This window comes from Rhinichthys klamathensis, unplaced genomic scaffold (genome assembly GCF_029890125.1).
Source record: "Rhinichthys klamathensis goyatoka isolate OS25496 unplaced genomic scaffold, OSU_Roscu_1.1 h1tg000011l_1, whole genome shotgun sequence".
NCBI lineage: Eukaryota > Metazoa > Chordata > Actinopteri > Cypriniformes > Leuciscidae > Rhinichthys > Rhinichthys klamathensis.
In genome coordinates this window covers 1,592,742-1,618,623 of record NW_026606564.1, presented here as the reverse complement: position 1 = coordinate 1,618,623, position 25,882 = coordinate 1,592,742, and the positions used below count along the sequence as shown (strand labels likewise).

At 45.3% G+C, this 25,882-nt stretch overlaps 1 protein-coding gene across 1 annotated transcript in view; it reads right to left on the bottom strand.

The window, feature by feature from the left end:
- Window positions 1–1,315: 1,315 nt before the first annotated feature.
- slc1a7a (solute carrier family 1 member 7a) overlaps window positions 1,316–25,882 on the bottom strand; it is a 35,153-nt gene continuing 10,586 nt past the window's right edge. Inside the window, exons 3-11 of the mRNA XM_056263643.1 lie at window positions 21,429–21,644; window positions 10,858–10,900; window positions 10,061–10,292; window positions 9,880–9,979; window positions 8,288–8,521; window positions 7,652–7,846; window positions 4,474–4,608; window positions 4,287–4,386; window positions 1,316–1,664 (exon numbers count right to left, since the gene is read on the bottom strand). Coding sequence (XP_056119618.1) covers window positions 1,395–1,664; window positions 4,287–4,386; window positions 4,474–4,608; window positions 7,652–7,846; window positions 8,288–8,521; window positions 9,880–9,979; window positions 10,061–10,292; window positions 10,858–10,900; window positions 21,429–21,644 — 1,525 coding nt within the window. The 3' untranslated portion in view covers window positions 1,316–1,394. The remainder of the gene's footprint in view (window positions 1,665–4,286; window positions 4,387–4,473; window positions 4,609–7,651; window positions 7,847–8,287; window positions 8,522–9,879; window positions 9,980–10,060; window positions 10,293–10,857; window positions 10,901–21,428; window positions 21,645–25,882) is intronic.

The window sequence follows — 25,882 nt, the reverse complement described above, 5'->3', positions numbered from 1 at the left end:
CCGAGTGAGTCATGAGTTTATGGAGTTTCATTTAAATCACATTTAATACATTTGACATTTTCCATACAAAGAATCTATACAAGTTCTGTAAGGCTTTGGGAATGTGTGGCATGTACGACGTGTCAGTCCATAAATCCCACTTCTGACAAATTTCAGAGAGGTTTGCAAAGGAAGTCCTTCCCCCTTGTTCCTCTCTTGGTTTCATTTTGTTATATTTATAAATTATTTATTCCTGTGATGGCAAAGCTACATTTTCAGTGTCAGATGATTTGCTGCTCAAGAAACATTTCTTAACAACTTTTCTTACCATTATCAATGTTGAAAACAGTTGTGCTGTGTAATATTTTTGAGGAAATGGTAAGTACATATTTTTCAGGTTTCTTTGATGGTGAAATAGAAATATTTTGTAACATTATAAATGCACTGCCACTTTAATGTATCAATTTAATGCATCCTTGCTGAATGAAAGTATCAATTTATTTTTAAAATCTTACTGTCTTTTTGAAACGGTAGTGTAAATTGCAAACCTCGCTCATTTGCAGTATCCCCAAAAATATTTGGACACTTAATTCACATGGAAATTGTATAGATAATCAATAAATGTCATCGCATTAGATAACAAAATATCAAACCAAATGATGCTATTGCATTTCTTACTAGCTTATAAACATCTTCTCTGAACTAACTTTTAACCAACTGGTTTTTTTTAAATGATTTTTAGACATTTGTAAATGTATTTCGAAATACATTTAATAAAGGTTAAGCCCTATATAAGATAATAATGTTTAGTTATTAAACTTTTCTCTTTTTTCAGGGGGGTTCTGGGTTGGCTGTAGATCTGGGTGGAGGTAATGGCTGAAAACCTCTGATCTGATGCATTGACATTCTGACGTTCAAATTAAATCAAATACTTTTAGCTAATACAAGTGTCCAAAAACTTCTTGGGGCCACTGTATGTGATCACTGGTGGTTAAATCTTCTTCAGGGGACAGTTTCTTTCTCTCCCTGTTAGTGAAAGAGAAGATTTAAACGGAGAAATATATATATTTTTTAAAAGAATTTAAAAAAAAAAGATGAAAACCGATCTCAGCAGCATATGACGTATAATATAAACGACACATATCCAAGCTGTCCATGAAGAATGTTGTTCTTCTCTCCTCACATGGAAAGAACACAATAACAACACACCGATCTTTCTCCACACGCTTCAACGAGGAGCTCAGCCATCTGGGGGTCAACAGGGTTCAGAAAATCCCCAAAGCAGGTCCAAAGGTTCACGGCCCTGATCGCTTCAGCTTCCCTACATAGACATTTGCACACACGTACTCAAAATCCAAAGGTAGAGAAAGAGAACGGCTGGCATCTTGCACCTCTGTTTTGGTCTCTGACGGAGTCTAGACGTTGGTCTCCAGACCGTTCATGTCAATGGTACAATGTTCTTTGTCTTTATGGTCTCTTTTAGAATGGTGTGGAGACAGGTGAGGGGAGCTCTTGTCGGCTGGCCTGATGCCCTCTTCCAGCAGCACTAGACGGGCCACGTCAGGCGACAGGTGCTCGGGTTTCCTCGTGGGGCCTATAGGAGGGGGCTGGAAGCAGCCGTTTTTCTGATAGGACATCATCTGCTGGATGCTGATCATAGGCTTGGTCTCACAGATGAGAGGAATCTGTAAAGAGAAGACAAAGTCGTCATTTTCTAGCTACTGCTGAGTGAAATTGGCATCAGATGCATTGGGAGGCCCCAGTATACTTCAAGCGAAATCATTTTGAACACATTCAGGTCAAAACGAAATTCGTTTGGAGTTTGTTTTTGGTAATTAGAAACTGTTTGGCAAAGTTTGCTCCAGCTGGTAAACAGCGTTATCATTGGTCCGTCACGATTACGTAATAGATAGTTTGGCCCTTTTCCTGTTCGTTTCGTCGAGGTCAGATGAGTGAAATCATGAATACACTGGAGAGCCTTCGTTATAAAACTTAGTTTTAAGTTGCCAGTCAGTGCCAGCACTTTCATGGCTCCCAGAATATATTGTTGTATTTAAAAGTAAATAGGCCAATATGTCAAAAAAGAAAGCCTCTGCTTTTTAACAACAACAACAGACATTTTATTTTTTATCTAGCTTCATTCATTATTTTTTATCAACACTTAAATGTGCGTAAGTTTCACAATAAAACAACATTTCGAACAAACTTTGACCGGATCGATGATCAAAACATAGATCGAGTGAACACATTAGCTTATTTGTGCATAAACGATTTCTATCAGCTCCTTCTGGGCTGCATCCGAAATCACATACTTCCCTACTATATAGTAGGCAAAAACAAAGTATGTGACAAAAGTAGTATGTCCGCATTCACAGGACTCATAAAAAAGTAGGCAAAAAGTCCCTGGAGGACCTACTACTTCTGGCTAGATTCTGAAGTGTGCATACAATGGACACTTTCTTATCCCATGAGGCCACTGGAGAGGATTTATGAATGACAGTGAAGAGACCTAACTGGTAGGTCACATGATAACGTGAAGTAATTACTTATTCAAAATAAGTACCTACTCAAGACAGTATGCGATTTCGGACAGCCCTGCTTTACGCAGATCTTCTTCACAGGTTTTTGGATCCGTAACTATTTCTGAAGATGCGTAACAGCGCTTCCTACCGTATAACAGTGAAAACTCGAATTGCCGGAAAAACTCATAAATGGCGGGGAAGCTTTAGCCGCTTTTCCACTGCTGGGCCAAACCGTTCTCTTTGCTTAACCGTTCCATTCCGTGCCGGTTTATTTTTCCACTGTGGGGTTGATGACGGCCACTATTTGGAATGTAATACAAATGCGTCAGTCATTGCCTTGGTAACGCAAGAGGTTACAGACAATGTAAGATTTAAATAGTGACCACATTATTGAGGATGGTCAGATTTTTCTTTTAATTTTAGTATTAATTTTTGTTTACGTCGCTCAAATAGAGCGCTTAGCCAGCTACTGAAAAACTTGTAGCCAGACAAACAGACAAGTGACCAATCCTGAGTGGCGACTTTACTTTACGGATTCTACCGTCACGGTTCAGAACCAACTGTGTCGAGAATTCCGGGCCGGGAACGGTTTGTAATTGTGCCGACTGCCGAGCTAGGCTCAAGTGGAAACGTAACTGGAAACTGGAAGTTAAGAAACCAAGACTGACCCTGTTTTTCATGTTCAATACTCTTAAAGGCCCACTGAAGTGGTGCGTGCAGCTCTATATGATGTGTTGACGTAATTTCTTCTGAAACAGGAAGCTAAGGCGGGACATATGGAATGGCTCCTCCCCCTTTTCAAATAGCCAATAGCGTTTAGTTTACCTCACAGACTGCAAGTTGTACTTGACAGCACCATGGAAGCGAATCCGAGCGCCGATGATACGTTGTATTCAACAGTAGAGGATTTTTTTCCGCCACATTCTCCTGCACCAACAGAATCGTCTACCGATGACGAGGACGAAAATGAAGCAGCCGTCTTTGGAGTAAGATCCTATCAGTTTGAGCCAAGTAACGTTACAGGGCAGGACGCTTTAGATTCTAGAGAGCATTTGATTGGACAGAAGATGTGATGAGAAGCTGAAGTCCGTGGTGATGTCATAAAAATCCTTGATCCATTTTAGCGGAAGTCAGAGGCTGTACGTTTTGAATGCTTATATCTCCTAAATGTGAATTTTTCAATTTATAACTTTAAGGCGAACATACTGTATTCATACTAAAAGCTAAAAAACTTACATTTTGATTTCAGGGGGCCTTTAAGCTGCTCATTTTAAAGTAGGGGTCTCCAACCCTGCTCCAATCCTGAAGAGTTCAGCTCCATCCCTAAATCATACACATCGGAACCAGATAATCAAGGTCTTCAGGGTTGCTTGAAACTTTCTGGCAGGTGTGTTGAAGCACTGAAGTCTTCAGTAAGGAAGCTGTTCAGGAGCAGGGTTGGAGACCACTGCTGGTGTAAAGTGATATATCAATAGACCTGACATGACTGGAGTGATGAATTACAGAGCTGGTGCAAACATATCCACATTGCTATGATCAGATGCTTTCTTAACTGCTGTTTTCTCACCGCAGTCATTTTAGTATTGTTTATTTTGTCATTGAAAGGAAAGCACGCAGTACATATTCATCTAAACCGCGTCTCAGCGTTGTGGACGGCATTGAGATGTTCGCTATATCACTGCAAAGGTATTTTGAACTTCTTTTTACCACCAAGTGAAGAACGAACTGTGCCGCGAGTTATCGGGGCCTTTAATGTTATAAGAACCTCTATAAACCTTTTCTCACCTCCTCGCCCTCCTTCACAAAGTCTTTTCTGCATATGTGTGCCATGATTCCTGTGGCCAGAGCATCACCCATCACGTTCACCATCGTCCTGAACCGATCCCTAACAGATACACAAGATTGTGAGGAAAACTTTGCATTTATAGTGGAAATGTATGAGAGAGAGAAATTCATGTGTCCGATTTCTTACAGGGCCCAATCCACAGCGATGATTAGAGTGATGTCATCTGTAGGAAGTCCCACTGAGGTTAACACTATCACCATGGTTACCAGGCCGGCCTGTGGGATGCCGGCAGCACCAATACTGGCTGCTGTTGCAGTGATGCTGAAGTAAGAAGCAGAGAAATATTATCCTTAAAGAAAAACTTATTGATATCTGATCTTTGAATTAACTTGGTATCAAAGGTAATTTCGCTATACTGGGGAATTATGACATCTGTTGTCTGATTTTTGCTGGATAAATAGAATTGATTTAAATAATAAATAGAATAGATTTTTAATACATCATAATGATTTTCCATTCATGTTAAATGCTCTATCAAATTTTCCTTGATTGTAATTTTTTTTGTTTCAAATGGAATAAGTACACTGAACAAAATTATAAAACGCAACACTTTTGTTTTTGCCCCCATTTTTCATGAGCTGAACTCAAAGATCTAAGGACTTTATCTATGTACACAAAAGGCCTATTTCTCTCAAATATTGTTCACAAATCTGTCTAAATCTGTGATAGTGAGCACTTCTCCTTTGCCGAGATAATCCATCCACCTCACAGGTGTGGCATATCAAGATGCTGATTAGACAGCATGATTATTGCACAGGTGTGCCTTAGGCTGGCCACAATAAAATAAAGGCTGCTCTAAAATGTGCAGTTTTATCACACAGCACAATGCCACAGATGTCGTTAGTTTTGAGGGAGCGTGCAGTTGGCATGCTGACTGCAGGAATGTCCACCAGAGCTGTTGCCCGTGAATTAAATGTTCATTTCTCTACCATAAGCCGTCTCCAAAGGCGTTTCAGAGAATTTAGCAGTACATCCAACCGGCCTCACAACCGCAGACCACAGCAGCCCAGGACCTCCACATCCAGCATCTTCACCTCCAAGATCGTCTGAGACCAGCCACCCGGACAGCTGCTGCCACAATCGGTTTGCATAACCAAAGAATTTCTGCACAAACTGTCAGAAACCGTCTCAGGGAAGCTCATCTGCATGCTCTTCGTCCTCATCGGGGTCTCGACCTGACTGCAGTTCGTCGTCGTAACCGACTTGAGTGGGCAAATGCTCACATTCGATGGCGTCTGGTACTTTGGAGAGGTGTTCTCTTCACGGATGAATCCCGGTTTTCACTGTACAGGGCAGATGGCAGACAGTGTGTATGGCGTTGTGTGGGTGAGCGGTTTGCTGATGTCAACGTTGTGGATCGAGTGGCCCATGGTGGCGGTGGGGTTATGGTACGGGCAGGCGTATGTTATGGACAACGAACACAGGTGCATTTTATTGATGGCATTTTGAATACACAGAGATACCGTGACGAGATCCTGAGGCCCATTGTTGTGCCATTCATCCATGACCATCACCTCATGTTGCAGCATGATAATTCACGGCCCCATGATGCAAGGACCTGTACACAATTCCTGGAAGCTGAAAACATCCCAGTTCTTGCATGGCCAGCATACTCACCGGACATGTCACCCATTGAGCATGTTTGGGATGCTCTGGATCGGCGTATATGACAGCGTGTTCCAGGTCCTGCCAATATCCAGCAACTTCGCACAGCCATTGAAGAGGAGTGGACTAACATTCCACAGGCCACAATCAACAACCTGATCAACTCTATGTGACGGAGATGTGTTGCACTGCGTGAGGCAAATGGTGGTCACACCAGATACTGACTGGTTTTCGGTCAGTAAAACCGCACATTTACAATAAAACTGCACATTTTAGAGTGGCCTTTTATTGTGGCCAGCCTAAGGCACACCTGTGCAATAGTCATGCTGTCTAATCAGCATCTTGATATGCCACACCTGTGAGGTGGATGGATTATCTCGGCAAAGGAGAAGTGCTCACTAACACAGATTTAGACAGATTTGTGAACAATATTTGAGAGAAATAGGCCTTTTGTGTACATAGAAAAAGTCTTAGATCTTTGAGTTCAGCTCATGAAAAATGGGGCCAAAAACAAAAGTGTTGCGTTTATAATTTTGTTCAGTGTATTTAAGTTGAATAAAGACAGATAAATCAAATAACAGAATCCAAACAAATATAGCAATACATCTGTATTACACCATATAATAATTACATAAATATTTTAATATAATATAGTATTACTTTGGAAAGAAGTCTCTTATGCATTTGATTAAAAATGCAATAAAATTATTTTAATTTATTTAATTATTTAAATTATTACAATGTCAAATAACTGTTTTCTATGTGAATGTTGTAAAATGTAATTTTATTCCTGTGATCAAAGCTGAATTTTCAGCATCATTACTCCAGTTTTCAGTGTCACATGATCCTTCAGAAATCTAATATGATGTTTATGCTGCTTAATAATAATATTTTCTGGAATTTTTTCTTGGGATTCTTTGATAAATAAAAGAACAGTTTTTATTTGAAGTAGAAATAATTATACGTAAATGTCTATCACTTTATGCGTTTTTGCAGAATAAAAGTATTAATTTATTTTCCCTTTTTTAATAATATCCTACTTTCCCCAAACTTTTGAGTTTATGTATCATGATTTACATAAAAATATTAAGCAAGCACAACTATTTTTACCATTGATATTAATAATAAATTATAATAGTTTCTTGAGCAGCAAATCAGCATATTGTAATGATCATGTGACACTGAAGACTGGAGTAATGATGCTGAAAATTCAGCTTTACCATCACAGGAATAAATTACATTTTAAATTATATACAAATAGAAAACTGTTCTTTGAAATTGTAATAATATTTCACATTATTACTTTTTTTTTATCAAATAAATGCATCTTTGGTGAGTATAAAAGACTTCTTTATTCAAGACTTCTTATTTATTCAAAACTATTGGCTTGTAGTGTATAATAAATAATATATTTAACATATGAATAAATAAAATGAAATAATATACATTCATATATTAATTAATTAATTAATTAATTTATACTTATTATATGAATTAATTAAGTGGCATAATATTCATTTATGAAAAAATTGGCCTTATAGATTATGATGTTTGAATTATGGAATTATTAAAGTCTAAATAATGAAAACTGCTCAGGTGGAATAACTCTCAGAATGTAGACATTCAGATGAAAAGTCAAGATTAATAGGAGTATGATCTAAAAGAAAATGAAGGGAGCATCTACCTCATCGTACTCTACCTGATGGTGATGATCTGGCCAAAGTCCAGCTCATAGTTGTTGACTTGAGCGATAAAGATGGCCGCCACGGCCTCATATAGGGCAGTGCCGTCCATGTTGATAGTAGCACCCACAGGAAGTACGAAGCGGATGATGCGTCGGTCGATGTGGTTGTTCTCCAGCAGGCACTTAAAGGTGATAGGCAGTGTGGCAGAGCTATAGTAGAACGCAAGAGCATCAAAGTTTGTGGTTTACGTTTGTTTACATTTTCAAGGCTGGAATACACTAGAACCTTTGACCAGATTTGTAGTACATTTCAGATTTTGAGCAAAATTGCCTAGTGTATGATGGGCACAGACTCAATTTTTTATCTTCAGACTTTTAATTCTCTGCAGTTTGAGAATTTCAAATACCTTTGATATTTTAAGCTGATTTTAGAACACATTGTTTTCCTTTGTCATGTGTCTCCTAGCAATGTGGCGCATGTTTCTGCATGAGTTTGTGCAAGTGTTGGCACTTGAAAGTCTGGTAGTGTGTGATTCTCAGTCATTTAGTGTATGATGCCTAGTGTTTTAAAATGTGTTCAAATACGGTTTCGTTTATTATAATCTAGCAGGGCCTAGCTCAAAATATGAATATGCATATAAGTACTCTTACCTGGATGAAGTAGCTAATGAGATGAGAAGGGCCTGTAAAATCCCTCGGATGTAGACGATGGGGCTCTTTTTCGTAATGAAGAAATACATGGAAGGCAGGATGAACAGGCCATGAAGCACAAGCCCCATGACCACAGTGATGGCGTAGAAGCCCAGTTTCTTCCCCATAGCTGAGGGGTCGTCCATTTCCAAGATCTTTCCAGCCACCAGAAACACAATCCCAAACGGGAAGTACCTGCAGTGTTGCATCAGAAACAGCATTCTTAGGGGGGGTTTTATAGCCTGGTTAAAACCAGACCATTCTCAGTTGTAACTGAGTTATGGTCTGGCAAAGCGTAATAGACAAATCATTTCCAGAGGGGCGTCACCAACGGACGTCATGGATAGACCTAAAACCAATCAGAGCGATGAAGGAGATGGCGTATGCAGAGCGGTAGAAACATCTCAGAGTGTTGTTCTTTGCTCGGTTTTTAACAAAAAGGAAACGTTCAAATCGCTTAAAACAGACGCGATAGCTGATTCGAACGAGTGATGTTCGACGGCGGCATCCATCTTTGTAATGTAGGCTACAAAATCTGCTTCAAAATTCCAGCGCTGTCGTCATCATGTAAAGCCCGCCCCAATGTTTCTGATTGGTGCCGCGATTTCGGCGGATTGGAAATGGGCTTGAATGAGCTCTTTGCCAGACTAACTTTCAGAGCAAATCTAAATTTGCCGGAAGTTGTTTGGGTTTTCCCAGGCTAGGGGTTTCACTAAATTCAATCACAACACACTGGTCCAGCCAACCAATCAGAGCATATTGTGCTTTTCAGAAGGAGGGGCTTCATAGAGACAGGAACTAAACAGAGCGTTACTGGCAGACTGGTAAGAGAGGTGCTGCAACAATGTCAAATAAGTCTTTAAATGAAGTCATTGGTATTCCTTTCGCACAAACATGCCTCCTTTCTATGTAAATTAACTCATTATAGATTGTGTTTCATTCAAAAACATTGCCCGGTGCATTTTGCATCACACTTTTACCGCCAAATGAATGTAGTCTAGGTTATATTAAAGAGATGCTTAAGTCGGTCTAGTGATCATGGCAACAGCCGTGTTTGAAAGAAAGGATATTTTGAACAAGAATTTTATAGTTTCAGTTAAATGAGACTGAAATTATTCCATTTATATGTACATTACACTTCCTGTAGTGAATCGGGCACTAAACCAGTGCATTTAATGCATGTAAAAAAGCGCAATTAGGCACAATATTCATTCATAGTGAATCTGCACTTTATAGTGTTTACAATGGGGAGCCTCAAAATTGCGTCAAATTATCTTTTTGACATGTTTTGTGGTCTTGTATAAATATTCAAATGCCCAACTTAAAAAAACCCAAATAAAATTAAACAAATTACTGCCTGTCACTTTATAATAATAAATAAATAAACAAAATGCTTCATACATTTCTCAAAAATTAAATGAAAAACAAATAAATAACAATTTTCAGGCACAATTTGGTGAGCATGAACCAAACATGCATAACTCTCATATGCAGCGGCTCTAGTTATTTGGTTTATTGTCATGCATAAGTTTTGGGATCATGCTTGTCATTACCATATAACAATGGCCACAATTTTCAGCACAGCTTCATTCAGACTCTGGCAGAAGTTGACGAGAGCGCTGCCATTTGGTCCCATTCTTCCAAGCATGATACCTAAATGACAAGAACACTTGAGAATTTATTAAATAGACTGGATTAAGCTGTGAAATTCCAGATGTTGATGCTACAACTCACCCATAGTAGATGAGAAGATCACGATACCGAGGACGTTCATGCCTTCACTGGTGCCAGGAAGCGTTCGGAAGACCACATCGGGAGGAGGCGTCAGGTCAAGGGAGAAGTTCTGGATGTCTGTGCCATTGTCATCCTGGATTCCATAAATGAAGTTCCGTCTGGTGGCGGTCTCTTGTGTGTCCTGACTGATGGTGGCTCTAGGCTTCATGATAGGGATGCTTTTTGTGCGATACTGCAATTCAAATATAATTCATAATTAAGATGGCATGTAAAACAAATTTACAGCAAAAGTCAGGGTATACAATACCAAAAGTGCAGGGTTATTTTAAACATTACGCATGCACCTTTATTAAAATCATACGCTGATAATTATGTCCATGTTATGACCGATAACGATAAATAGCTGAAATTACAATTCTTAACTAATTTGTTAAGATTAAATAAAACACTTAGTTTCAAAAGTAAATTCAGTCATCACAACATTATAATTTACAGTATGAAAAATAGATATTAATTTTGAGAACAATAAAGATTATATTTAAGTGTTCTTAAATTATTAGAATAACTTGAATTGAGCAGTAGATGTATTCTAAATTGGCAAAATGAGCTGCACAATACTGACTGATATAAACACAAATTTAACATCACCAAATAACCAATACGCATAAAATGTGTACCTAAAATGGTTAGGAATAATAGATATATTTTGGAGGCAAAAATACAGATGTTTGGTGTCTCCTGTGCTCAAGCGTTGCAGGAACAGGGCATAAAACTAATGGAAAAACATAAAAACTCACTTGTTGAAAAGTTGCTTGGACCAAGTTGGCTGGGAACATGTTGCTGATGGAGGAAAGAAAGTTTTTTTTTTATGAACATAATAATGAATACTAATGTTTGTTACACAGATAATTCAATGGCGTTCTGAATTTTTCTAACCTGCTGAAATGACCAACTTGGTTTATTATGATTACTGATTTGGTGCTGATCTATGGTAGACAAGCAAAACTAGCTGGATGAAGAGGACGTTTTGCTGATTAATTAAGTTAGCCATGGGACCAACATCCAAAACATAACATTGCTATTGACCAGTCATGGTATTTTTTGCACATTGCACAACAGAAGAAAACGAAGAAGAGTAAATGACAAGTCTTCTCAAAAACAAAGTCCAAAACACATTAAAATGTGTAAAATGCTGTAATTATATTTAAATTTTAGGTTAAGGTAAATGCAAACAACCACAATTAGAAGTGTGTAAGCGCATGTTCTTCCCATCACCAACAAAACGCATTAAAGGGATAGTTCACTTTGAAATTAATTTTTGGTATGTTTTAGCTTACCTCAAGGGCATCCAAGATGTAGGTGTCTTTGTTTCCGCAGTAGTTTCAATTTTGATATTTTAACGTTAAACCGTTCTTGTCTGTCAGTCATATAATGCAGGTCTATGGTCACCACCTCAAAGAGCATGCACAGAGAAGTCCAAATTAAACATGATTTAATGACTCGTAAATGTTAGTACACATTGATGGCCTAAGACACGAAACGAGCGGTTTGTGTGAGAAAATGAACAGTATTTATATCGTTTTTACCTCTTGTAAACATAGCCACGTCCAAGTGATCTGATGGCGCCGGCGCTTCTGTCTTTTCCTGAAAGCCCCGGAAGTGATCTCTCGCGCGTGTACGTCACTCATTGTTTACACAGAACAGAGATTGTAGGTAAGACGGCTAATTAAAATGGTACTAATTTGCGCTTATCCGGGATGTTTAAACCGCCGTAAAAGAAAACAATTAAAAAAAATAAAACAATTGTATGAGTGACGTACACGCGCGAGAGATCACTTCCGGCGCTTTCCCAGCGCCATCAGATCACTTGGACGTGGCTATGTTTACAAGAGGTAAAAACTATATAAATACTGTTCGTTTTCTCACACTAACTGCTCGTTTCGTGTCTTAGGCCATCAATGTGTACTTACATTTACGAGTCATTAAATCATGTTTAATTTGGACTTCTCTGTGCATGCTCTTTGAGGTGGTGACCATAGACCTGCATTATATGACTGACAGACAAGAACGGTTTGACCTAAAAATATCAAAATTGAAACTACTGCGGAAACAAAGACACCTACATCTTGGATGCCCTTGAGGTAAGCTAAAACATGTCAAAAATTAATTCCAAAGTGAACTATCCCTTTAAGAGCGTTGCAAATGAGTGCACATTGTGACACACACAGTCAACTAATCCTAATCCAAGTTTTACCAACACACTGTCTAGTTAGCACAGAGGGACCCAGAAAACGACAATCCAAATAGCCTCCCAGTGGAGGTCACAAACATCACATGCTAATTTGGTACATCTCTTAGTCTACCTGACTAAGACGTTCGTCGTGAAATGCCCCGTGAATAAACTGAGCTAATCGTGTGGCTGTATGTAAATAGTTTCCTCCTCTTTTATCAACCCAATAAGGGCCATATGGTCTCAGGCTCAGATCAGTAATCAGTTTAGGCTTCAGTCTTCAACACACACTCCAATGACACGGGGTCATGCTCTGTCACGCAGCACAGGTGACAGGTGGGGGAGAAATGCTCCATTCCTTAGTCCTCAGCCAACCCTAAACTGAGCCATGTCTAAGCTCTCCTGATCCCTCAACATCACAGCCACTAACATCTCCACAGACATTCAGGCTGAATGAAATTCATTATGCCTGGAAATCAACATAGAACATGTGAAGGTGCAATTGCCTATATGTATAGCTAGGTTTATGTGTAAATGACCAACAGTCAAGCATGGCAGTGGGAATGTTAAAATCTAGGGCTGTCTTTCCCCTCCTGAGAATGGGGACTCACTGACTAACTAACGAATGTGGTGAAAATTTGTGATGGAGAATGAAATGAGTGAGTAATAGATGTGTTTTAGGGGATATGGAAATCAGTAACCTTTTATTTTACAGTGTCATTGTTACTTAATGTTACATTATAATAGTAATATTAAATTGTGCATAATTACCTCCAACTCACCCTAAACTAAACCCTAACCGTAGCACTAACCTCAAGCATGGTGGAAAGAATGTCAATCTATCTGGTGGAAGGAATGTCAAGGTATGGGGCTCTTTCCCCTTTTGAGGACTACATTAGCCTGGGAAAACCCAGACAACTTCCGGCAAATTTAGATTTGCTCTGAAAGTTAGTCTGGCAAAGAGCTCATTCAAGCCCATTTCCAATCCGCCGAAATCGCGGCACCAATCAGAAACGTTGGGGCGGGCTTTACATGATGACGACAGCGCTGGAATTTGGAAGCAGATTTTGTAGCCTACATTACAAAGATGGATGCCGCCGTCGAACATCACTCGTTCGAATCAGCTATCGCGTCTGTTTTAAGCGATTTGAACGTTTCCTTTTTGTTAAAAACCGAGCAAAGAACAACACTCGGAGATGTTTCTCCGCCGCTCTGCATACGTCATCTCCTTCATCGCTCTGATTGGTTTTAGGTCTATCCGTGACGTCCGTTGGTGACGCCCCTCTGGAAATGATTTGTCTATGACGCTTTGCCAGACCATAACTCAGTTAAAACTGAGAATGGTCTAGTTTTAACCAGGCTAGGACTACATATGAATTAACTAACAAAGTAACTGACTGACTACCCTCCAAACAACTAACTAACTAACTAGCCTATATGGTGGAAGGAATGTCAGGATCTGGAGCTGACTTTCCCCTATTGAGAACTCCATATCAACTAACTAACCATCCAACAAACAAGCCAACCAACCATCTAAAAAACAAACAAATAAACTAACTTACTTATCTGGTGGAAGGAATGTCAGGATCTAGAGCTGACTTTCCCCTATTGAGAACTCCATACTAACTAACTAACTAACCATCCAACAAACAAACAAGCCAACTAACTACAATAGTCAAGCATAGTAGAAGGAATGTCAATCAATCTGGTGGAAGGAATGTCAAGATCTCGGGCTACCTTTCCCTTCCTGAGCTATGAGGACTACATAACCTCAATAGTCAAGGAATGATGTGGTGAAGGAATGTAATCCTTGGGTGCTTCTCAATTCTTATTTGTGCATCCTCATTTCCTTTCCTCGCGTCTTAGCTCCACCCCCTGTAGGATGCGATGGAAGGCTGCAAGAAAAGAAAATGAGGACGGAGGAATCGAATGAAAGCTTTTTTATACATTGGAATACTTGATCACTCGAGCGTCACTGTAGCGTCATCAGCTGCTCTCAAAGGATCTGCCATTATGTTGTTAAAGTTTGGTTATTTAAGAAATTCCTAATAAATAATAATAAAGCAAGATACCCTTTTGAAATATGTGAGATGTGTGGTTTATATAAACTGCAAAGGCAAAGTATAAATTAAAATTATTTTGACCAATGTGAAGGGGGAGGAGAATTTATACGTGTGTCATATTTAGTCGATAAAACTCTTCCGCAAAGGATACACCCGTGTGTCCTCGCTTATGGCTCCTCAGGAAGCGTCCTCACTCCTCACTCCTCGACCCTTGTCTCCTCGCGGTGCAATTATAGAATTGAGATGGCTGAGCTCGATCGGTTTCCGGGTCATAGGATAGAGGACGGAGGAGCGAGGAGGGATATTGAGGAGCACCCCGTATCTATAGTTCCCCTTCAGTCGCTCACGTTCGACGTGATGTCGACGTGACGACGTTAGGGGATCACTTCAGGGAGCCCTATCAACTTCGAGTATCTAAGAACAAGCCAATGAACGTTGGCGTGCGTGAACGCGTCACGCGCCCCCGCCCCGCAGCGCGGGTATAAAACAGGAAGCGGGCGCGAGCACCCACCGTCTTTCATTTCGGAGCGCGAGTTTCCTGTGACTGATGTCTAAGATTCATCGCCTTTGAAGACTTCAAGGAAGATCTCTCTGTTCCAGTGTTGGTGTGACGGCGCGATCAGCGGTGGCCGCGAGCAGTGCAGCTCTCAACTGCTGTTCTCACAGCACTATTGTTTGTGTGTGTGTGTGTGTGTGTGTCCACACAGTGGCTACCCCTGGGCGCCTCAGCACTGTGAGAGCAATTTCCTTTTTTTTTTTTTTACTAAAAGAGCAACACAAGCGGACCCTGCGTCTTTTTCAAGATGTCATTCCGCTTGTGCGTTTCTGGATGCAGTCGTTCCCTGGCGCCAGCAGATGGCCACAATAGCTGCATCTCGTGTTTGGGCGTTCGGCACGCTGAAGCAGCTTTTGTGGATAGCTCATGTTCCCATTGCGGGAATATGACTATCACAGCACTTAGATCGAGACTCGCTTACCTCAAGGGAGGTGCAGTCCCCTCGCCTATGCCCCGATCTAGTGCTTATTCTGCCCCGCAGAATAGGCCTACTTCGGCGCATGACCAGGGTGATCTGAGGATTACCGTGAGGGCTTCCCCGCCGAGGCAATCTCCGCGGGCCCCTCACGCCTCTCATGTGCTGTTGCCATCGGCGCCCCTTGGCGAACGGCTCGGTCCTTCTCCGGAACGACCAGTCGTTTCCTTTGGGGCACCAGCTGACGATCAGATGTCGATCGCAGCATCGGAGGGGGAGCGGTCATCTGGAGATGACGACTCGGCTGCGTTGCCCCCTTCGGGGTGTGTAGCGTTGTCCGAGCCGGATCCAGAATGGGCCGCTATGCTCTCCCGGGCCGCCGAGAAGGTCGGGCTTGCGTGGAATCCTCCACCACGTCCCGAACCTTCTCGGCTGGACGATTGGTTTCTCGGGGCGGGCCGTGCTGGTTCTCAGTGCGCCGCCCCGGTACCTTTCTTTCCGGAGGTGCATGAGGAGCTTTCTAGGACGTGGAAGGCACCGTATAGTGCCCGAAGCCGTCCTAGTGGCTCCTCTCCCCTCGCCACCCTCGACGGCGGGGCAGCTAAGGGGTATGTGGGGATCCCCCCAGTGGAGCGGGCTGTCGCGATGCAGTTGTGTCCGGCATCCGCCTCCTCCTGGCGGGGGGACCCACGCCTCCCGTCCAAGGCCTGTAAGTTCTCGTCCGGTCTAACGGCAAGGGCTTACAAGGACTGTGGACAGGCTGCTTCCGCTCTTCATGCCATGGCGCTCTTGCAGGTCCACCAGGCCCAGGCGCTCATGGACATGAACGAGGGTGGTTCTGACCCAGAGCTCCTCCGGGAGCTCCGTGTGGCAACCGACGAAGGAAACCGCACGTTCAGTCGGTCAGGCGATGTCCACCTTGGTGGTCCAGGAGCGCCACCTTTGGCTCAACCTGGCGGACATGAGGGACACCGATAAGTACCGGTTCCTGGATGCCCCTCTCTCCCAGGTTGGGTTGTTCGGCGACGCGGTCGAGAGCTTTGCCCAGCAGTTCTCGGCCGCACAGAAGCAGACGGAGGCCATCCGACACATCCTGCCCCGGCGGACCGCTGCTGCTCCCACCCGCCCGCCGGCCGCAGCTCCTCCGTCTACTTGTCGCCGAGGTCGGCCTCCTGCGACATCCTCCGCTCCCGCTGAGCCCCAGCAGCAGCCATCATCCAGGCCTCGGCGTGGAGCAAGCCGCAGGAAGTCGACCCCGCCCGTCCAGGCCGCTGCCAAGCCAGGAGGCAAGCGCCGGTGCAAACGTCCCTGAGACGGGCGGCCCAGAGGTGGATCAAGTTGCTCTTCAGGAGATGGCGGACGTGCCACTCCTTCCCCCGGTGGAGGGCCGGGTGGAGAATCCTTTGTTTCCTTTTCTTTTTGTTCCGCCACTGACCCACGGGCCAGTGGTACCCACCTTTTCAAAGAAAGAGCAATTTCTGAAACCTCCAGGCCCCAAGAGGGCGCGCTTGGCAGTCGACGACGCTATGCCTTGTCACTCCCGAGCCCCTCTTCCATCGCCAGCCGGCAGCAGTGGCTGTGTCCTGGACGCACTGTCGCCTCCGCACACTCACTCTGCCCTCCGGCGGAAGCAGGTACGTCTCGCACCACACGTTCAGACCCCACTCCGGGCCGCTATGCCGCCCGAGTCGGGTCCCTGCATTCCGTCACGCTGCCCCACTCCAGGTACGTCTGTGGTGCCGTTGGTCCCGCTTGCTCGGTCTCTGGGAGCTTGGCTAACGCTTCCCAGTCCGTCTCGCTGGCTCATCCGTACTGTCAGACTCGGCTATGCGATTCAGTTCGCCCGGCGCCCCCCTGTTTTCAGGGGCATCCTGTTCACCCGTGTTCTGGCGGACAGTGCCCCTGTTCTCAGAGCGGAGATTGCAGTCCTACTGGCGAAGGACGCAATCGAGCCGGTCCCTCCAGCCGATATGAAGACCGGCTTCTACAGCCCGTACTTCATTGTACCCAAGAAAGGAGGTGGGTTACGGCCAATCTTGGACCTGCGCGTCCTGAATCGGTCCCTTCACAGGCTACCATTCAAGATGCTTACGCAGAAACGCATTTTCAAATGCATCCGTCCCCAAGATTGGTTTGCAGCGATCGACCTGAAGGACGCGTACTTTCATGTCTCGATTCTCCCTCGACACAGACCGTTTCTTCGCTTTGCGTTCGAGGGACGGGCATATCAGTACAAAGTCTTACCCTTCGGGCTGGCCCTGTCGCCCCACGTCTTCACGAAAGTTGCGGAGGCGGCCATTGCTCCCATGTGCGAGCGTGGTGTTCGCATTCTCAACTATCTCGACGACTGGCTTATTCTCGCCCAGTCGAGAGAGCAGTTGTGCGAACACAGGGATTTGGTGCTCAGTCACCTCAGCCACCTAGGGCTTCGGGTCAACTGGGAGAAGAGCAAACTCACCCCCGGGCAGAGGATCTCTTTTCTCGGTATGGAGTTGGACTCGATCAACATGACAGCGCATCTCACCGAGGCCCGCGTCCAGTCAGTGTTGAACTGCGTGAGTACGCTCAGACGCAGAACAGCGGCACCACTGAAACTGTTTCAGAGGCTCCTGGGGCATATGGCATCTGCAGCCGCGGTAACGCCGCTCGGATTGCTTCATATGAGACCGCTCCAACACTGGCTTCACGATCAAGTCCCGAGATGGGCGTGGCAGAGCGGCTCGTGCCGGGTTCCAGTAACCCCGCACTGTCGCCAAACTCTCAGCTTGTGGTCGGACCCTTCGTTCCTGCGGGCAGGTGTTCCCCTAGAACAAGTGTCCAGGCACTCTGTGGTCTCCACGGATGCCTCTATCACCAGCTGGGGGGCCACGTACAACGGGCATGCAGCTTCAGGTCTGTGGACGGGGCCTCAACTGCATTGGCACATCAACTGCCTCGAGTTGTTAGCAGTACATCTTGCGCTGGGCCGCTTCAAAACGTCGTTACTAGGCAAGCATGTACTGGTCCGTACGGACAACACTGCGACCGTTGCGTACATCAACCGTCAGGGTGGTCTACGCTCCCGCCGCATGTCACAACTCGCCCGCCATCTCCTCCTTTGGAGTCAGAAGCATCTGAGGTCGCTTCGTGCCGTTTACATTCCGGGCCTGCTCAACCGTGCAGCCGACGAGCTCTCACGGCAGCAGGTGCTACCGGGAGAATAGCGACTCCAACCCCAGGTGGTCCAGCTGATTTTCAGGCGCTTCAGGACCGCACAGATAGATCTGTTTGCCGCCCCGGACACGTCTCACTGCCAGTTGTTCTATTCCCTGACCGAGGGGACCCTCGGCACGGATGCTCTGGCACACAGCTGGCCCCGGGGTCTTCGCAAGTATGCGTTTCCCCCAGTGAGCCTTCTGGCACAGACCTTGTGCAAAGTCAGGGAGGACGAGGAGCAGGTCTTGTTAGTTGCGCCGTATTGGCCCAACCGGACCTGGTTTCCGGAACTAGTGCTCCTCGCGACAGCCCCTCCCTGGCACATCCCTCTGAGAGAGGACCTGCTCTCTCAGAGACGGGGCACCCTGTGGCACCCGCGTCCAGACCTCTGGAAGCTCCATGTCTGGTCCCTGGACGGGACGCGGAGGTTCTAGGTGACCTACCCCCAGCGGTAGTTGACACCATCACTTCCGCTAGAGCCCCCTCTACGAGGCGCCTCTATGCATTGAAGTGGAACCTATTCGTTGAATGGTGTTCTTCTCATGAGGAGAACCCCCGATCATGCTCGATCAGAGCCGTGCTTTCCTTCCTGCAAGATGGGTTGGAGCGAAGGCTGTCTCCCTCCACCCTTAAAGTGTATGTTGCCGCTATTGCCGCACATCACGATGCTGTTGATGGTAAGTCCTTGGGGAAGCACGACCTGATCGTTAGGTTCCTGAGGGGAGCGAGGAGACTGAATCATCCTCGCCCACTCTCTATACCCTCTTGGGATTTGTCTCTGGTCCTTTCGGCACTTCAGGGACCACCCTTTGAGCCTCTGCAATCAGCTGAGTTAAAAATCTTGTCCTGTTAGACAGTTCTCCTGGTTGCATTGGCCTCTATCAAGAGGGTAGGGGACCTACATGCATTTTCGGTCGACGAATCGTGCCTGGAATTCGGCCCGGATAACTCTCACGTGATCCTGAGACCTCGGCCCGGATACGTGCCCAAGGTTCCTACCACTCCCTTCCGGGACCAGGTGGTGAACCTGCAAGCGCTGCCTTTGGAGGAGGCAGACCCAGCCCTGGCTTTTCTCTGTCCCGTCCGCGCTCTGCGTTTGTACGTGGACAGAACGCAAAGCCTCAGGACCTCAGACCAGCTCTTCATCTGTTACGGAGGCTAGCAGAAGGGGAAGGCTGTCTCCAAGCAGAGGATGGCCCACTGGATAGTGGATGCCATCGCCTTGGCTTACGAAGCCCAAGGCGTGCCTTGCCCGCCCGGGTTGAGAGCCCACTCCACTAGGAGTGTCGCTTCTTCTTGGGCGCTAGCACACGGCGCCTCGCTGACAGATATCTGTAGAGCTGCGGATTGGGCGACACCTAACACGTTCGCTAGGTTCTATAGCCTACGTGTTGAGCCGGTTTCTTCCTGTGTGCTCGCTTCAACCAGCCGGTAACACCGAAGTTCCCGCTCTAGTGTCGGCTTGCTGCGCCACTCCCCTCTCCGGAGCGGATACGTGCGCTCTTTTGCTCCAGTCGAGTTCCCCACCCAGGTGAACCCTGTGAGTTCCTCCACACCCCTTCGGCAGTTGGACGTTGCGGAGCGTCCGACGCCAGGCCTAGTGCTCGTATGCTTGTGTAACTTGTACTAGGCTGGGTTCCGTATGTGTGATCCCTGCGGCGATCCCATATGAGTATTTTTCCACGATCAGCTCCCTGCGGTGAGCCCGTGTCTTTCCCTTGGCAGAGCTCGCTCTGCTGTCACTGTCTGGTGTAGCCTCGCCCTCCTTAGGTGGAGCCACCCCAGTGAAATTCCATATGTTGCACTGCCCCAACCGGCCAGTCCATATGTGTATTCTCCACATGGTACCTCCCTTCGGGCAGGATGTGGCTCCAGTGTTATTCAAGAGTTCACTGTGTGGGTATGTGGAACAGCAGGTTCTCCCTCTACGCAGGTCTTCCGCCCCAGCTTTGGGGGTCTGAGAGTCTTGCGTAGGGCACTGGATGTGGCAGCAACCGGTGGCGTTTTCCATGGGATCCCCTAACGTCGTCACGTCGACGTCACGTCGAACGTGAGCGACTGAAGGGGAACGTCTCGGTTACTGATGTAACCCTTGTTCCCCGAAGGAGGGAACGGGAGACGTGACGTCCCGCCGCCACAGTTGCTGACCATTGCTGTACGGCCGTCATTAAACTCAGCTCCTCAGTGAAAAACGGTGGGTGCTCGCGCCCGCTTCCTGTTTTATACCCGCACTGCGGGGCGGGGGTGCGTGACGCGTTCACGCACGCCAACGTTCATTGGCTTGTTCTTAGATACTCGAAGTTGATAGGGCTCCCTGAAGTGATCCCCTAACGTCGTCACGTCGACGTCACGTCTCCCGTTCCCTCCTTCGGGGAACGAGGGTTACATCAGTAACCGAGACGTTTTCTGTAGTCCTTTTTGACACAGTACCTGTTTGTGAAAAGTTCCTGACTAACTGTTCCACTGACTAATTGGAACAGTGACACAATTTCACTGGGGCAATCTTCATGCTCATTTACTCAAGCAAACACTAACTGGCTTATCATGAGCTTTACTCATAAGGTTTAACAGACAGTTCAAAGCCTCAGCAGGTGCATGCATCTGGAACCCTTTATTTTCGATCACTGAAAACATGAGAGAAATAACAGCATATTTCTTTACATAGTTAACTGAAGCCTATGCAATATTTACCTTAGCATATTCAGCAAATATACAATAGGCAGATGTGATGTATGGATGTTTCTAATACCTGATTAGGTAAAGGTAATTTGACTGACATGAAAGCTAGGAAAATTAAACTTCTCAAACTGGTTTCCTCTACTTAATCATAGATTTTATGGAAAATACCATAATGTTGTTGTTGTTGTCTTTTAGTGTTGATACACAGACACACAATAGCACAGGCTTACCGGATAAGGTCCAGTAGCGCATCAGCAGAGCTCATGATGGGCTTCCCGCTGTCCTCTGAGTCCTCCTTCTGGGCAGCTCCACCCGGGTGGATGATGATGACCATGACGATGCCCACCACCACAGCCACAAAGGTCGTCCACAGATAATAAGAAATTGTCATGATGCCGAGTCGACTGGAACATTTAGCATCCAGTGCTGCCAAGCCAGACATCAAACTGAGGAGAGAAAAACAATGTTGGTGATGGGAATACATCAAATTACTCTCTGTTGAATGCAGAGATGATTTTAAAAAAAACAACTATTTGCAAATTCTTTCAAATGCCATACATCTAAAATACCCACACCCAAAATATTGCAGTCGCTAATTGATTGAATTTTTTTAATTGATCATGCTGAAATACTGTATTTATGTACACAAACAAGACCATCAGATGTCAGTCTGACATTGAGTAAAATAATTAACATGAAGAAAAGAAAGAAATGCAACCAAAAAGGCATACAAAGCATTGTTTAAATATTGTACGTTAAATATTGAATATTTGTGTTAAAATTAAATATATTTATTTACATTATTTTTCTGTTATTCATTTATTTGTTTGTAACACCAACATCACTGTCCCTTAATGACAATCTTAGTTTTCAGAAAGTTCAGAAAACAGCCCAACTCACTCTGATGGGCTTAACCAGGGCTCAGTCTTTCAGGTTTTTGGGAACAGTCATTGTTCAAACATCAAGTGGAAAGATGACACAAAAAAAGACATAATGTAGTATCATGTACCTCCAGAGATAGCTGAAAGAAACAGGCAAAGCTTAAAATCGATGTTGCCATCACTGACTCTGTCATTCTTTTAGGGGTTTTTGTCATTCCCGTCTCTCCCTCCCATCCTATTCGATTCTGTACAGCTTTGATGAGCCTTTCACGGCGGCCTAGAAGGCATTGCAGGTTTTGCGCCACTTCCTACTAAAGTAGGCGAGCTCTTCTACTGCTTCTAGTTGCCCTAAGTCGTCATTGACTCAGCAGCACACCAAGCCAGCTCCTGCGCCCGCTCAGCCCCAGCCCAAGGTGGAACCCGAGGTGTAGCAGCGCTTCCGCACAGCTAAGCGCTTCCCATTTTGTAGCAGCCCAAGCAGTCACTGATGCTTTGGCCACAAGGGGAGAGGACTAAGTCCTGCCAAGGCCGGACCACCCTTTAAAGCAACCATGTGTTCACCTCCCAACACCCAGAACTGAATAGGGGGTCGGGAGTGGACCATGGCATATTCCTAAATCGTCTACACCAAACCACTGGAATCACTGACACTGCTCTTAACTGGTTTAAATCATACCTCACTAACAGAACAGAGTACATTTCACTTGGAAGTGCAAGGTCCCGGCAACTCACAGTCACCTGCGGGGTCCTCCAAGGGTCAGTTCTTGGCCCTATCCTCTTCATCACTTACATCATCCCTCTCGGCCATGTCATTAGCCGCTATGGAGTCTCATTTTACTGCTATGCGGATGATACACAACTGTACTTAAAATCGGAAACAAACACCACTGCAATTTCACCAACATCACTTCCGTCTGCAACACTCACCGCCTGTTTGGAGGAGATAAAGGTGTGGATGAAACACAACTTCCTCCAGTTAAACATCAGTGGCTCAGTGGCTCAGGGGCGGCAGCGGCTCAGTGGTTCATGTAGATTGTCTACAAACCGGAAGGTTGGTGGTTCAATCCCCGGTTCCACCTGACCAAGTGTCGAGGTGTCCATGAGCAAGACACCTAACCCCAGCTGCTCCCGACGAGCTGGATGGCGCCTTGTGTGGCTGACACCGCCGTCGGTGTATGAATGGGTGAATGTGAGGCAAATTGTAAAGCGCTTTGGTGGCCATTGGGTCTGTGAAAGCGCTATATAAATGCAGTCCATTTACCATTTACATCAAACCCAGTCTTCCTCCATAACTATCTCTGGTCATGAAATTCCTCTCTCCACAACTGTCACCAATCTTGGTGTAAGATTGGACCCACAACTCACATTCGAAACCCATATCAAAAACGTCTGCAAGATTTCCTTTTATCATCTCAGAAATATCGCAAAACTACGTCCTACACTCACCTTAGCAGATGCTGAAAAACTTGTCCACACCTTTGTCTCCTCCAGACTGGATTACTGTAATGCACTTCTCATCGGGATCCCTAACAAAAGCCTGCAGAGACTGCAGTATGTTCAAAATAGTGCTGCAAGGATCCTGATGAGAGTGCGAAAATACGACCACATCACACCCATTCTCCATTCACTTCACTGGCTTCCTGTTTCCGCCAGGATTGAATATAAGATCTCCCTTCTTACCCACCAGTGCATCTATGGAAACTACTCACACCTCTAACTACAACCCGATCCCTCCGTTCAACAAAGTCAAACCGTCTCCTTCTCCCCAAGACAAAGCTCAGCCTCAGCACCATGGGTGATCGGGGTTTCTGTTCTGCCGCTCCTCGGATCTGGAATGTCCTCCCTGACCATCTGAGGGCACCTCAAACTATCGAGACTTTTAAAAAAGGACTAAAAACATTTCTTTTTAGGAGAACTTTTGACTTTTAACTACTACGTCTATTTTGTACCATGCTTTTATGATCTTAACTGTAGCACCTTGAGATTTGCTCTAAATGTAAGGTGCATTACAAATAAAATCTATTATTATTATCATTATAGATGAACACATGGTCGCTTTAAAAGGTGGCTCGCTCCAATTCGCCCTTAGACCCCCTCTTTAGGGGTGTGACTCACACTTCAGTCTTGGATGCCGACGCTCACATCCTCTGAGCCGAAGTACAGGTTCTGCTAGAAAAGGGTGCAGTAGAGAAGGTCCCTGCACCCTACAGCGATTCAGGCTTTAACAGCCGCTACTTCCTCATCCCCAAGAAGGAAGGCGGCCTCAGGGCAGTCCCTCGGCTTGTGATGTCTGAACCGTGCTCTGATAGGACAGCCGTTCAGAATGTTAACTTTGAAACAAATCCTCTCGCAGATCTGCCCAGGGGATTGTTTTTTATCAGTGGATCTGAAAGACGCATACTTTCATATCCAGATAGCTCCCCATCACAGACTGTTCTTGAGATTCACATTCGAGGGGGTGGCTTACCAATATACAGTCCTACCATTCGGACTGTTCTGACTTTTATGAAATGTGTGGTTGCAGCTCTCTCCCCTCTGAGGCAAAAAGGGGTTTGTGTCCTGAATTACCTTGACGATTGGTTGCTTTTAGCCCAATCGAAGGAGGAACTGTCCGCGCACAGATCTCTGCTCCTCAGCCATCTAGAAAGCCTGGGGTTCAGGATCAACTTGAGCAAGAGCTCGCTGTCCCCCAGCCAAAACAGTGCGTTCCTGTGGGGCAGTATTCGATTAATTTCAAATGCATGCCTGGATTACGCCGTAAAATTCTGCGTGATTCAAATTGGCATTCAAGAAAGGGAGCAACCTCCCCTTAAAAACATTTCAGAAGCTACTGGGCCACGTGTGGCCACTACAATACTAATTGAAGGCCAGCGTCCCACCTCGAGAGTGGGGCAAGGGGCCATATTTGGGTGACCCACGGTTGCGCCAGAGCCCTGGTCCCCTGGAAATCACCCCATCTGTATCAGATGAGAGTGGTACTGGGCTTGGTTTTCTGAAGGAAGGTAGTCGTGACAGACGCGTCCAAGACAGGTTGGGGCGAACTGTGCAATGGCAGGCCGGCCTTTGGGTCTTGGACAGAGCCAATATCAAACTGGCACATCAACCTACCAACTGCCTAGAAATGATGGCAGTGTTCCTGGCCTTCAGGGAATTTCAGCCGGAGCTCAGAGGGCACCATATCCTGGTCTGGTCGGAAAACATGACAATGGTAGCCTAAAGAAATCACCAGGGGGTTCTCAAGTCCTGTCTGCTGAACAGACTGGAGACAGGCTGAACACCTCCTCCTGTGGGCACAGGGAAATCAGTAAGAGCAATACATGTGTCGGGCTCCATGAATACGGGAGCAGATATTCTGTCCCAGATACTTTGGAGCATTTTTTTCCAGGCTGAAGTGGATCTCTTTGCATCGAACACCCGCTGCCGATATTCTTTTCGAAGGAAAAGGATGCATTAGCCCGCAGGTGGCCCTTTCTGCGCCTTTATGCCTTCTTCCCTTCGTTAGTACTGTTCCCTCAGGTTATTAGCCGAATCAGGGAGGACAGATGCTCAGTCTTACTTGTGGCACCACTCTGGCAGAACCAGCCATAGTTCCTTTGAACTATGGGAATGGTTCAGCTGCTGTCTGTAGCACCATGGCCAATCCTGCTTAGAAGGGACCTCCTTTTCCAAGCAGAGGGGTCAATCTGGCATCCTTCCGAGTATTGGAGCTTACACTATATATATACTATAGTTATACTAGCAGTGGCTTGTGACTCGAATTAAAGTTTCAATGGCAAAAATATCAACGGCGAAATGAATCTGCT